Consider the following 12,525-nt stretch of genomic DNA (forward strand, 5'->3'; position numbering starts at 1 on the left):
AAATCCCGGTGCTCGACTACCTCGGGAGTCATATCCTAGCTGGTTGCTGCTTATAATCATACCATGCTGTCGGAATTTTGTATCCCAATGCGTATGCCCAAAGATCTAGTGGTGAATTATCTTGGAACCTCGCCAAGATTTGACTTGGGACTCGAGCAGATCCGAGCAAAATGCAGATCCCCAAGGATTTGATTTATGTTTTGGGGTCAACAGTTTTCGTGGCACTCGGGGCGTGATGCGTGACAATGATCAAGTCACGCCTATCTTCTTCAAGAAAATATTATGAATCTCCTGTTGCAACCACTGTACATCTTGAAGATGTTCAGTATTATGGTTCTCAACCGTCCAGTCATTGATTCTGCTGAAATCAGCCACCTTCATCCTAACCCACAGCTGGTATTCCTTTGGAATATAGGACCACAAGGTGCAGCCTATGATTGTCACTCTTCTGTTGATGTCAACTCGGCTTTGATCAGAACAGAGAGTCTGCCAAGCAGCCGCGGCTCAACTTCAAGTGCCTGTACAGCTTTGAGACCATCTTCTCAAGAGATTCCGTAGAACTCATGGTTGCCAAGGACCAGGAAAACACGGTCAAATCGAGCGCATTGCGAAGCTAGGAATGCGACATACCCCGCATAGTTACGTAGGCATCCGATGTCTCCAGCGAGAACCAAATAAGGTGCCGCCCTTGGGATGATGAAAGTTTTGTAGTGCTGGCCAACTTCCAAATGGAGATCAGACATATATTGGAAAGCAACCGGATGGGAGATGGCTCTACAGAAAATTGCTGATCTGAGATACACCATCCTTGTCATGAGAAAGAGGAATGCTGACCTAATCCAACTTGATGTCAGTGGTAGAAGATAGGGCTGGTTCCCTTAATTTCTTTCAGTTGAGTCTGCTGTTCTCGGCTCCAGCTTAGCTCATTATAGCCCGGAATCATATGCAGTGTTTGTGCTTCTTCTTCTGTTGTGATGAAGCAGGTGATGTTATCTGGATCAAACTTGGATATCCGCGACCCTTTGCTTGCTATAAACTCCAGGATGCATTGGATCTCTCTGTGTTGACTGGTGTCAAGGTGATCAAGACACCAGGTTTCATCCAAATTCATGCCATCCACTAATTGCTCTGCACATATTGCCACGGCATACTCATTGATTCAAGGTATCTCTGAGCTGACTCTTGCAGGAGAGTTGCAAGGCGGGGCACAGGGATAGATGCAAGAGCGTTCAAGCCTATTGAATAATCAAACTGCCGGCTGAACCTGATCCGGCCTGCAGAATACGCCTCGATCTGAACAATATTGTCTTGAAGCGGGTCGAGGTGGTAAAATGTGTCTGGGAACACTATCACCCCGAGGTTGCGCCCTTCAATGAAGGCCTGGAACCGGGGATAAGGCTTTTTGTAGTCTGTATAAAGGTTGCGATGAGCTTCCTCCGGCCGCGGAAACCGTCGAAAGATGTCAGTATATGAAGCAATCTGGGATGCTGCAGCGGAAAGGTTGTGTTCGGGAACACAAATTTCAAGGAACTTTCTGCCATCAGTATCCAGCGTGTATAGCTCTCAGGAGTTGACATACATTGAGGAAACGGGAACATTGTAGTAGTTCAACGCAGCTTCATTAACAATGCAAAAGGGGATGTTTCTGGGTGCAAACGCGGCTTTTATTGGCATCAATGACTTGGATCTCCATAGTGAGCTGTGTCAGAGAACTAAATATTTCGCTCGCTTCTATCGACAACCAGAGATGTTTATATAGAATGCATGGAGTGCTCTGTACTCTAGTCGTAGGGAAGATCGTGGTTTGTCTCCAAAAGTAAGACCGCTAGTGTTACTAGTGCGGGACTAGTGCGGGACTAGCTCGGATTAGTGTGATCGTGGAGATAAGACCCTGGCCCGGCGAGGGAAAGAGGCCACCTTTCACAGCGCGCCGATTGACCAAGCTGCTGCCCGCCGCCATCGACTTATATTTCACTCCCACCGCTTCCTTTCACCACCGCGCTCCCACTTCGTCTCTGCTCTCTTCTTGAGCTCGAAGAACAGATCTATTCTCCTCTCTCTCATTGTGCTTGCACCCCAATCCGGTGTCCTCTCCGAGGATCTACATTAACAATGCGTCTCAACGCCCGCACCGCCTCGCTGATCCTCTCCTACATAGCTCTGCTTGGCCAAGTCCATGCTGAGAGCGAGGCCACAAAGGAAGAGCCAACTGCCACTTCTATCAGTAGGCCAACATTCACGGTAAGCACTTGCTCGGCACCGCAGCTTGGAGCTCCGTTGAGGATTCTGACGCCTCCCCATGCAGCCTACCACATTGAAAGCTCCCTTCTTGGAACAATTCACAGACGATTGGCAAACGCGATGGACCCCTTCCCACGCGAAGAAAGAGGACTCTAAATCGGAAGAGGAGTGGGCATACGTCGGAGAATGGGCCGTCGAAGAACCAACCGTCTTCAAGGGCATTGATGGCGACAAGGGATTGGTGGTGAAGAATGCTGCCGCTCACCATGCCATCTCCGCCAAGTTCCCTAAAAAAATTGATAACAAGGGCAAGACTCTTGTCGTTCAGTACGAGGTCAAGCTTCAGAGTAAGTTGTTGATGCCAGAATAGCATTTGGGCTGGAGGTCACGGACTGACGCGCACATCGGAATAGACTCCTTGGTTTGCGGTGGCGCGTATATGAAGCTACTCCAGGACAACAAGAAGCTTCATGCTGAAGAGTTCTCTAATGCTTCTCCTTATGTTATCATGTTTGGACCTGACAAGTGCGGAGCCACTAACAAGGTATGTTTTCTTGCTGTTGACTATGTTCCTCCACAAGCAGGACAACTGCTGACACCACTATAGGTTCATTTTATCTTCAAGCACAAGAACCCAAAGACCGGTGAATATGAAGAGAAGCATCTTAACAATGCTCCGACTGCTCACGTTTCCAAACTATCCACCCTCTACACCCTTATCGTCAAGCCAGACCAGACATTTCAAATTCAAATCAATGGTGAGGCTGTCAAGAATGGAACTCTCCTTGAAGACTTCCAGCCTCCTGTCAACCCTCCAAAGGAGATTGATGATCCAAACGACAAAAAGCCGGCCGATTGGGTCGATGAGGCCAAGATCCCAGATCCAGAGGCCAAGAAACCGGAGGACTGGGATGAAGACGCTCCCTTTGAAATTGTTGATACTGAGGCTAAGAAACCTGATGACTGGCTGGACGATGAGCCAAGCTCGATCCCCGATCCAGAGGCTCAAAAGCCTGAGGACTGGGATGACGAGGAAGATGGTGACTGGTTCGCTCCAACCGTTCCAAATCCCAAGTGCGAGGAAGCCTCTGGCTGTGGAAAGTGGGAGCCTCCCATGAAGAGAAACCCTGATTATAAGGGCAAATGGACTGCACCTTTGATCGACAACCCAGCGTACAAGGGCCCATGGTCTCCCCGCAAAATCGCCAATCCGGACTTCTTCGAGGATAAGAAGCCCGCTAACTTTGAGCCAATGGGTGCTGTAAGTTAATCCCGTTTTTCTAATATGACACACACACACACACACACACAGAGAGAGAGAGAGAGAGAGAGAGAGAGAGAGAGAGAGAGAGTCGCTGACGAACCTGGGACTAGATTGGCTTCGAAATCTGGACCATGCAAAATGATATCCTCTTTGACAACATTTACATTGGTCACTCCATCGAAGACGCGAAGAAGCTTAAGGCCGAAACATTCGATATCAAGCAACCCATCGAGGTTGCCGAGGAAGAAGCCGCTAAGCCCAAGGATGAACCCTCTACTGATTCTGGTCTCAACTTCAAGGATGACCCAGTCAAGTACATCCGCAGCAAGGTCGATCAATTCATCCTCATGGCAAAAGATAATCCAGTTGAGGCTGTCAAGACTGTTCCCGAAGTTGCCGGTGGTTTGGCCGCTCTCCTCATCACGTTGATCCTCGTTGTCTTCGGCGCTATTGGTCTTAGCAGCCCTGCACCCGCTCCGGCTAAGAAGGACGCTGGAAAGGGAAAAGAGAAGGCCAAGGAAAAGGCTGCGGAAGCTGTGAGTACCGGAGCTGAAAACATTAAGGCCGGTGCCACGAAACGATCAAAGTCTAGTGAGTGAATCAAGCGGGAAAAAGCGACCCTGCGCGTTCATATATAGCAGCGGATTTGAAAATACTTCCCGGGAAAAAAAAAGTGCATGGCTGGCCTCATCTTGGGGAACAACACACGTAGGTATTATACGATCGAGCATGGAAGTATGGCGCATGTGCCAATTGGTATTATAATCGAGAAAGGCTTTTCCTTTGCATGGTTCGTGGGGAGGTCTTAACTCGGGCCATTTGACAAATTGCCTTATGGGAACTTGTATGACTATCATGGAGTCGAAATTACGGTGCAGAGTAATAGTTTTAACTTTTTTTTTCCCCTTATTTTTTGCTTCAATCTGATAGCGATTTTCCTATTTCTCTCGAAGCGTACCCCTGAAGGTTGGAATTTGTATGTCCTTTACAGACTATTACAAGTTGCCGTTTCGGCCTTGCGACCTTGCTTTGGTGTCTTCTGTATTAAATACATTCATAATTTCTAATATAAACCAGACAGCACCTACAGAGTACAGAGTACATTACTTTTCTCTGAGATCAGGAGGAGGTCTACGTGATTTTGGTTGGATAGAGGCAACCTTGTATGTTGATCTTTTTTTCTTTATCAATGTCCCTTGTCAAGTAGAGCGGGGAGGGGGATTGGGGTTAAACCATGACCTAGGTGACTGGGTAAGACGGGCATTAAGCGACAACTGAATCTCTGGTACTCCGTAATTGATGATATTTTATTTTTTTTTAAAAGTCCCCATTTTTTCTTCAAATAGAAAGACATACAGTAAGTACGGAGTATGTATTGTACATACAGTGGTGGGGTTCACTCAACTTAAAGAGGTATTCCAAAATTTCATAGGCGCTTGTCTAGGGCACAAAAAGCACTGGCATACTGAAACATCACCAAAGCACAAAAAAGAACTCCACTTAAAAAAAAAAAAAATAAAAAAGAGTAAAAGCGAGAAAAAAAAGCCCATCAAATTAGACCCATCACTAGCTAAAGCATTGCTAGCTTATTGGTGTGTCGGCATAACCACGCTTGCTTTTGTGTTAATTGCATCCTCACTTCTCCACAAGCTGGTGACGGTCTTAAGCTGGGTGTAGAAGTTCAATCCGGGCTTTCCGTAGAAGGTGTTGGCACCGCCACCGGCGATACTCTTCTTGTTTCCGGTGAAAGAGAACATTGGGAGAGGAACTGGGATTGGACTGTTTGGCAATAGAAAGGGAAAAAAAAAAAAGGCAGCGTTGTTAGCCTGAGGATTGCATTTTCAAAACTTTGGGAATGGATGGTGACTTACACATTGATTCCGAGCTGGCCGGCCTCAAGCTCGTGCTGGAAGCGGGTGGCAGTGGGACCGGAGCGGGTGAAGACAGCAGCACCATTTCCATACTCGTTGGCATTGATGAGAGCAATAGCCTCGTCAACGGTGTCGACCTCAAGGCAGACGAGAACGGGGCCAAAGATCTCTTCGCGGTAGCATGTCATGTGTGGCTTGACGCCGGTGATGATGGTTGGGCCGACCTAAAAGACAATAACTATTAGCCAATCTGGGGAAATCCACGCGAAAACAGAGGATCGAGGAACGTTGCAGCAGGATAATACATACCCAATTGCCATTGGGATACTTGGCAGGCTTGTAGCCGCGTCCATCGAGCAGGATCTTAGCGCCTTCCTTCTCGGCACTGGCGATGATTTCTTCAATGCGCTGCTTGCTCGCAGGGGTGATGACTGGGCCGAGATCGGCACCATCCTCGAATCCACCGTTCACATTGAGGGCCTTAGCGCGCTCAGCAATCTCTGGCAGCCATTCCTTGGTTTCTCCGACCATGACGAGAGTAGAGAGGGCCATGCAGCGCTGGCCGGCAGCACCGAACGCAGCTCCAACGATGGCGTTGAGAGCATGGTTCTTGTTGCAGTCGGGAAGCACGGCGGCATGGTTCTTAGCACCCAAGTTAGCCTGGACACGCTTTCCGTTGGCGGAACCGCGGGTGTAGATGTATTCTCCAGCGCGGTTGCTGCCGACGAAGCTGATGGCCTTGATGGCGGGCTCATCAAGGATGAAGTCGACGGCCTTGGCAGCACCGTGGATGACGTTGATGACACCATCGGGGAAGCCAGCCTCCTTGGCTAACTCGACGAGGATCATTGCAGCACCGGGATCACGCTCAGAGGGCTTCAGGATCAGGGTGTTTCCGGTCATGGTGGCAATTGGAATGCACCAGAGAGGAATCATAGCAGGGAAGTCTGCGACGAACAAGGTTAGATGCGATGTCCGATCTCGTACATATACAAAACGGGCTAGAGAAGAGAGAGGGAGAGAGGGGGGGGGGGGGGCCTATCACTTACTGAAAGGGCAGATGGCAGCCACAACACCCAATGGCTCACGGTAAGTTCTCGTTTCCATATCCTTGGCGACCTCGAGCAGCTCGCCGGTCATCTGCGTTGTGATTCCACAGGCAGTCTCCGCGACCTGCAGTCCACGAAGAACGTCACCTTTGGCGTCAGCGAAGGTTTTGCCCTGCTCCAAAGTGATGCTGGCGGCCAAGCGGTCCCAGTTGGCGCGGATCAAGTTGACATATTTGAACATGATCTGCTGTCTGGCCATGATGCTGGTGGTTCTCCAGGCGGGGAAAGCCTTCTGGGCGCTCTCGACGGCGGCCTTCATCTCCTCGCTCGTGCTCTGGGGAACACGGGTGACGAGATTGTTGGTGGCGGGATCGTGTAGATCGATCCATTGGGTGGCTTTTGATGGGACAAACTTGTTGTCGATGAAATTGCAGGTGTCGATCGGGGAGGCGATCCTCTCGTGGGTGGTGGGATACTCAGTGGCCGTAGAGGCAGCAGAGGTAGTGGCGGCCGGCATCAGCTGCTGAGCCGTGGCATGTAGTCTGCGAGCGGCAGCCATTGGTCTGAGAGCTTGAGAAGAAGAGGTGGTGCGAGATGAGAGGTAAGAAAGAGAGCTGCGGGGAGAGCTAAGAGTGCGAGAAGAGAGGGTGGGGATGGTGCGGGAGACGGCTCGACGCGCGGCCATGGTGATGCAGAGTGGCAGCAAAGGGAAGCACAGGAGCACAACAGCAAGCTGAGATGGAAGATGAGGAGATTGCTACCTGATAGCTTGCAGGCGATGAGGAGGAGAGAGGGGGGAGAGAGAGAAGTCTGCAGCAGGCGAAAATAAAGCCAGCTGTGCTCCAGGCGGTGCTCTCTTATCGTGCGCAGGGCAGCTGGCCGTCTAGTGGCGGGTTCGCGTTCTTCCTCGGATAAGCGGTTTGAGGCGGCTTAGCTGAGCAATCAGAGCGCGGCTTGGCGTCTGCCGCTCGGCCGGTTCGCGCTGTGGGGAAGCCCTTGGGGAATCGATGCTTTCCCCGCTCTTCCCCCTGCCCGGCCGCTGTCGGCGACTTTCCCCCTTTCTGCCGGCGAGAGTTGCAGCAGCAGAGGGCCAGTTGGGAGGCCGTCGGTCCCGGGCACAGGTTCTCCAGCCAGCTTGAAGTGTGCTTTTTTTCGGCGTGAAGGAATATTATTCTTATCTCGACCACGGAGGTCCCTCTCTCTCTCCTGTCTTTTTTCTTTTCCCCCCCCCCTTATCTCCAGATACACCTCCCAACCTTCCACGACAAGACAGGCCGATGCCTTATCGTGAGCGGGAGATGATCAGACGAGAGCTACAGAGTACAATGGGGCGCTAGAACCTCCAGCTATATACACTGCTGTTTCTCTCTCCAATGGCATCAAAAGGGCGATGCCTACAGCAGAAATTCGGTTGGGGCTGATTTTTGAAAAACCTCCCATGGTGGCGATCGTCCAATGGAGTCCCCATCGGAGTCCCGGTGGTGTCGGGAACGGGCCACCGAAGCTGCGAAAACGGAACTCATAATGGGTGGTTGCGCAACTGGACGTGCTGCTTGAACTCACTCTTTGGATGCGTTCGTCGCAAATGAAATAATCATCTACCAACAGTGCAAGCTACTAACAACATATTAGCAACTATTGCGTGTATGAACAGACGGGCCCGCCCAAGTGCATAGCTAGCGAAGTGTTAGCCAAAGAGCAATTGTGATGCCTTTCCGCTCTTTCTGCTACACGATCTCGATCACACGGCACTGGCTGGGAGAAGACATAAGATATTAAAATAAATGACTCAAGCCTGTAGTTGTTGACAATTGTATATTTTATTGAAACTGCCCAAGCCACTGGAGAGTATGTATGTGAACAAGCAAAGAAAGGTTGTTTATATTGTTTATACTCTAAAAGAAAATATGGTCTTTCATCAGACAGCCAACCGAAAAAACAAAACCGGTACCAGTTCCTCTATCGCCCAGTATATGCGGCGCATTGGGGTAGATGCAGAAGATGTAATCCAAAAGGATAGTTAGCTTAAAACAAAATTCCCACATGGAAAAGTGGGGAAGGGCATTTGTGGCCGGCGGGGATATTTCCGGTGGAAGAAACCCAAATTGAATCATGTAAGGGACGATCCAAAAAATCCAGGTAGTTATATAAAGGAAGGGCCTCCTTATGCCTCGCGGCCAAGGAAGTCGTAGACCAATCTGGCCCTGATGACCTTGCCCTTCTTCTCAGCCACGACGCGGCGAGTATATTTTCTCACGCCGTTGATGTTTTCGAAACCCCAAATCTGTCATTAGAATGAATACCAGGTTAGAAGAACGACAGGCTCAAAAAGTGCAATCTTCTTTTTTTTTTTTTTTGGTGGGGGGGGGGGAAATAAAATTAAAAAAAAAAAAAAAAAAAGGAATTGTGTTGCGGCAGCCTACCTGCTCTGCGGTCCAGCCATCGTTCACGCTCTCCACCCAGCTGTGCACCCAGTAGTCCTCTCCCTCACCGGCCACGAATCCTTCAGTCGCGGATCCGTCCGCCAGGATCTCTCCACTCAAGAACCGGGCGACGGCCTCTTGATCCTTTTCGTTTCCAGCCTTTGTCTGCACTTCGACGGCTGGGCGAATTTTGCCGTCTGCGCCGGCAGCACCTCGCACGAAGCGGGACCGGCCCTTGACGGTGCCGAAGATGTGGTCGGAGTGTTCGTTCTCGTCCCAGTTGAGGGTGCGGTGCTCGGTGGTGCCGGAAATGCCACCGGTGAGAGTCTGGGCGATATCGATGTGGACAGTACCGTCATCGTCCTTGTACTCCTTGATATGAAGGGTAATGGTCGCGATACCGATGGCCTTGCGGGTCAACCAGGAGATCCCTTGCTGTGGAAATAGTGTTAGGTATTTTTTAATTCCTTCTTATTTTTGCGCTGTTTTTGTTTCCGGATTTCCAAGGGTTTTGGACCTGGGTGGAAGGGCAGGCTCACGAGTGATAGAATTGGATCGGCATCATTTGAGACGGTTTTGTCCTGGGAGCCGTTAGAAATCACGAAGAAAGAGCTGGTTGCAACGGCTGGGTATATAAAAGGAACTAGCAAGCCAATCAACCAGAATACAACCATGGGCCTACCATGCAAAAGCGACCGTTGAGGTCCTGGATGGTGATTTCAGCGGGAGCGGCCATTTTCAGTATCTTTTTGGTGGGGTGGGAACTACGTAAGAGGATGAACGCTGGAGGGGTATGTGAATATCGAGGACACGACAGGAAACAAACACTCTATTAAGTCTGACGGTGAGAGGAGAGAGGGAAAACGGAGAGAATAACTGGAAAGGAGACACGGTTGATGGATGCCGCCCTTTTAATATACACGATTCCCAAAACGCGATGGACGAAGCTGTGGGGTTGGTCCTTGAGATCAACGTGAGCCTCGGAGTGACCGTTGGCGATGCTGCAATCATGTGGGTGAATTTATTTATGCTGCAAAACGGCGCCAAGATGCAGCCCACCAGAAGCACATGCTTTTTGATTTGGGACCACAGCGACCATCGTCGGATGGATACATCGAGCTATCTTTCGCTGGCCTTTTTGGTTGGTAGCGCGCAAATTTTCATCGCAGGAGGCGGCCAGGGATCCATGGAACAAGGCTGCAAGAGGATCAATGGCTTCTGGGTCCAACAGCGAGGAAGAACCGTTCGGTTCCTGAGCGATGTCTCGCTATCAAAACTTGTAGAAGATTTATCTTCCCGGAATCAGAGGAGGGCTCGGCAGGTGGCTTAGCTGTCTCTAAGATCAATTGGCGAGTTCCAGACTGTTGATGTAGCTTTGTATGTACGTCTTCGACCAGCCTTCAATCCGGGAATTGACTTTCACTGCCCTCTTGATGTTTGAAGATAGCATGTCTGTAGAGCAGTCTTGATGCCAGATGGTGCTATTTGCTAGGTGGGCTTTCAAAAGCAAAGGTTCTTAGATTCCAAACTCTCGTCGGATGGACGGGTTGTTGCAGGCGAAGGTACAGCCAGGGCCAGGGTCAAGATGACATCGAAAAGGACCACCACTGTGGCCGACTTCACAACGTAGATTCTTGAATGGTCGGTGGCTCTCACTTAAGCTTAGCACCCCTATCTGGCCGAGTCTGCTGGATTGGATGCCTTGTTGTTCGAGACAATACGGGCCTTGGCCTCCGCATCTAATCTCCAATAGACGCGTATCTGGCTATTCTGGTATCCATCCTCACGCGATCCATCAACTGCCGCAGTGTGCTTTCAAGCCCTACGAGGGTCCCTCGCCAGTTAACTAACTCGCTCCCTCACTCTTCCTGTCAGAACGGTACAAATTACGCCCGTCCACTAGCCTAATTTAGTAGTCACACCTAGTTGATTACGGTAAATGACTTGTATCACTTGCTGACTAATGCATGTTTACTTCCACGTGAGGGTTGCGGCGAGTCCGCTTTTGAATGACGGGCGACAGAAACGAGCGCAGCCAGTGCATCGCTGAGAGTTCGTAAAACAGGACAGTTAGCGATGGCCTTTAACAAGAAGTATGCCGGTCTTCCTGACCTTGTGAGACTGCCTTTGTTGGATCCCATTTGAGAGGAGAAGACTGACGTGCATCACTCCCCAAGGACCTCGCGCCGGACATCTATGAAACCCCCGAGCTCACCGATGCTTCCACGCTCCCCGTGAGATATATTCCTCTCTAAAAAGGAAGATTTCACAACGTTCATAAACTGACAAATAATTGTCTCTAGACTGCTACCGTTCGATCATCCTCACCTTTCCAGGAAGAGACATCTACCCCAGGAATTGACCGGCAACGCTTGCAACCCGACCATGCCCGCTCACAATTCGAGCCCGTGAAGGTGGATGCAAGAGATGTAGATTTCTCAGATAGTGTTGCATCTAAGAGGAAATCATATCGGACTATTAAACGCTCAAGGCGGACACGAGATGATGGAACAGAAATCTTGGCAGATATTAGCGACGATGAAGAGGAATCATTGGAGCGGAAACTGGCAAGATTACGCAGAGAAGCAGAGGAATTGAAGGATGAGCTTTCCAACCGGAAGACACAACGGAGTGAACAAACGGACGAATCGGAGATTCAAGTTACAGAAGACGGCATTCTGGAACTGACCCGGTCTCTGGATAAACTATACGCATCCTCCAAGGGGGAACAGCAAACGTCATTCTCCTCAGAGGCGGCATTGATGAGGAGACTGTCTACCACAATCCAGTTTCCCGGACCTGAAAGTCAACTAAAAGAGGCCGAATCGTCCGTCTCTCAACCGGCCAGAATACCCTCCACACTTTTGTCAAACGCCGCATCTTTCGACGCTAGACTCCGACTACTCGAGGCCGCCCTCGGACTATCCCAAACTCCCGTCCCCTTATCCCCCGACGATTCATCTGAATCTGACCTTCAGCCAATTCTGCCGACCCTAACCCATCTCTCCTCCCAGCTCTCCACCCTCACGAGCACTTTAACCGGATCTCCGTCCAGCGGCCCTGCAGCCATCCCCACCACCCTCACAACGCCTCACCTCGAAGCCCTAACCACTCGAATCCGCAAACTCACCGCCGATGCCGAAGCGCTCACTGCAGCCCGTCGACGCGCTACAGAGGCCGCCCGCGCCGTCCTAGCGGCACGCATCGCGGCAGCAACGACCGACGAACCGCCCGAAGTGCCCGCTGCAGCTGCACAGGCCACCCCGACCGAAACAGAGGCTGCGGCCAGTGAGCAGGCAGCGAAGATACAAGCTCTTTATACCACTTTGCCGACAATAACATCGCTGCATCCACTACTACCCAGTGTGCTAGAGAGATTGCGCTCGTTGCGGGCGATTCATGCTGGTGCGGCACAGGCCAGTGAGGATTTGGACACCCTGGAGCAGAGGCAGGTGGAAATGAGGAAGGAGATTGAGCAGTGGAGAGAAGGTTTAAAGGCTATGGAAGAGAGGGTGAAAGAAAGCGAAGCGGCGATGAAAAGCAATGTGGAAGTTATGAGCCCGTGGATTAGAGACCTGGAGAGGAGGTTGGCCGTTATGGGAAAATAGTCCTAGTCAGACCTCTTACTTTCTCCATTACCAGATCGGAGGACATATAGCTTCAATTTTTTTGACTTG

General features: G+C 50.5%; 5 protein-coding genes across 5 annotated transcripts; 2 read left to right on the top strand and 3 right to left on the bottom strand.

Moving 5' to 3' along the window:
- Positions 1–1,119: 1,119 nt before the first annotated feature.
- On the bottom strand, positions 1,120–1,674 carry D8B26_005505 (uncharacterized protein; the record flags this gene model as incomplete). The annotated part of the gene is made up of 2 exons (XM_066124900.1): positions 1,120–1,534; positions 1,580–1,674. 2 exons carry the CDS (start codon positions 1,672–1,674, stop codon positions 1,120–1,122), a joined length of 510 nt encoding a protein of 169 aa, XP_065980981.1.
- A 254-nt stretch (positions 1,675–1,928) lies between these two features.
- Positions 1,929–4,553, top strand: D8B26_005506 (uncharacterized protein). The gene is made up of 5 exons (XM_003066372.2): positions 1,929–2,241; positions 2,306–2,588; positions 2,655–2,785; positions 2,849–3,502; positions 3,616–4,553. Exons 1-5 carry the CDS (start codon positions 2,113–2,115, stop codon positions 4,102–4,104), a joined length of 1,686 nt encoding a protein of 561 aa, XP_003066418.2. The 5' UTR covers positions 1,929–2,112; the 3' UTR covers positions 4,105–4,553.
- A 240-nt stretch (positions 4,554–4,793) lies between these two features.
- On the bottom strand, positions 4,794–7,350 carry D8B26_005507 (uncharacterized protein). The gene is made up of 4 exons (XM_003066371.2): positions 6,426–7,350; positions 5,686–6,323; positions 5,377–5,600; positions 4,794–5,284 (listed from the first exon to the last, which is right to left on the bottom strand). The coding sequence occupies exons 1-4, from the start codon at positions 7,108–7,110 to the stop codon at positions 5,092–5,094; spliced, it is 1,740 nt and encodes a 579-aa protein (XP_003066417.2). The 5' UTR covers positions 7,111–7,350; the 3' UTR covers positions 4,794–5,091.
- A 1,384-nt stretch (positions 7,351–8,734) lies between these two features.
- D8B26_005508 (uncharacterized protein) lies at positions 8,735–10,276 on the bottom strand. Its single transcript, XM_003066370.2, has 3 exons — positions 9,531–10,276; positions 9,388–9,429; positions 8,735–9,283 (listed from the first exon to the last, which is right to left on the bottom strand). Exons 1-3 carry the CDS (start codon positions 9,582–9,584, stop codon positions 8,750–8,752), a joined length of 630 nt encoding a protein of 209 aa, XP_003066416.2. The 5' UTR covers positions 9,585–10,276; the 3' UTR covers positions 8,735–8,749.
- A 561-nt stretch (positions 10,277–10,837) lies between these two features.
- On the top strand, positions 10,838–12,497 carry D8B26_005509 (uncharacterized protein). Its single transcript, XM_066124901.1, has 3 exons — positions 10,838–10,963; positions 11,026–11,082; positions 11,152–12,497. Exons 1-3 carry the CDS (start codon positions 10,925–10,927, stop codon positions 12,454–12,456), a joined length of 1,401 nt encoding a protein of 466 aa, XP_065980982.1. The 5' UTR covers positions 10,838–10,924; the 3' UTR covers positions 12,457–12,497.
- Positions 12,498–12,525: the final 28 nt, after the last annotated feature.

Source organism: Coccidioides posadasii, chromosome 3 (genome assembly GCF_018416015.2).
Source record: "Coccidioides posadasii str. Silveira chromosome 3, complete sequence".
In the NCBI taxonomy this organism is placed as follows: Eukaryota; Fungi; Ascomycota; class Eurotiomycetes; order Onygenales; family Onygenaceae; genus Coccidioides; species Coccidioides posadasii.

Excerpts from the sequence above, each read along its gene's own strand:
- D8B26_005507 (XM_003066371.2), bottom strand. The coding sequence starts at position 7,110 with ATGGCCGCGCGTCGAGCCGTCTCCCGCACCATCCCCACCCTCTCTTCT. Across the intron at positions 5,601-5,685 it reads AGTATCCCAATGGCAATTGG|GTCGGCCCAACCATCATCAC; the intron begins GTATGTATTATC and ends ATTGTCTTTTAG. Across the intron at positions 5,285-5,376 it reads GGCCAGCTCGGAATCAATGT|TCCAATCCCAGTTCCTCTCC; the intron begins GTAAGTCACCAT and ends ATTGCCAAACAG.
- D8B26_005506 (XM_003066372.2), top strand. The coding sequence starts at position 2,113 with ATGCGTCTCAACGCCCGCACCGCCTCGCTGATCCTCTCCTACATAGCT. Across the intron at positions 2,589-2,654 it reads GTACGAGGTCAAGCTTCAGA|ACTCCTTGGTTTGCGGTGGC; the intron begins GTAAGTTGTTGA and ends ACATCGGAATAG. Across the intron at positions 2,786-2,848 it reads AGTGCGGAGCCACTAACAAG|GTTCATTTTATCTTCAAGCA; the intron begins GTATGTTTTCTT and ends ACACCACTATAG.
- D8B26_005508 (XM_003066370.2), bottom strand. The coding sequence starts at position 9,584 with ATGGCCGCTCCCGCTGAAATCACCATCCAGGACCTCAACGGTCGCTTT. Across the intron at positions 9,430-9,530 it reads TCAACGGTCGCTTTTGCATG|GACAAAACCGTCTCAAATGA; the intron begins GTAGGCCCATGG and ends AACGGCTCCCAG. Across the intron at positions 9,284-9,387 it reads CCGATCCAATTCTATCACTC|CAAGGGATCTCCTGGTTGAC; the intron begins GTGAGCCTGCCC and ends CTATTTCCACAG.
- D8B26_005509 (XM_066124901.1), top strand. The coding sequence starts at position 10,925 with ATGGCCTTTAACAAGAAGTATGCCGGTCTTCCTGACCTT. Across the intron at positions 10,964-11,025 it reads ATGCCGGTCTTCCTGACCTT|GACCTCGCGCCGGACATCTA; the intron begins GTGAGACTGCCT and ends TCACTCCCCAAG. Across the intron at positions 11,083-11,151 it reads CCGATGCTTCCACGCTCCCC|ACTGCTACCGTTCGATCATC; the intron begins GTGAGATATATT and ends AATTGTCTCTAG.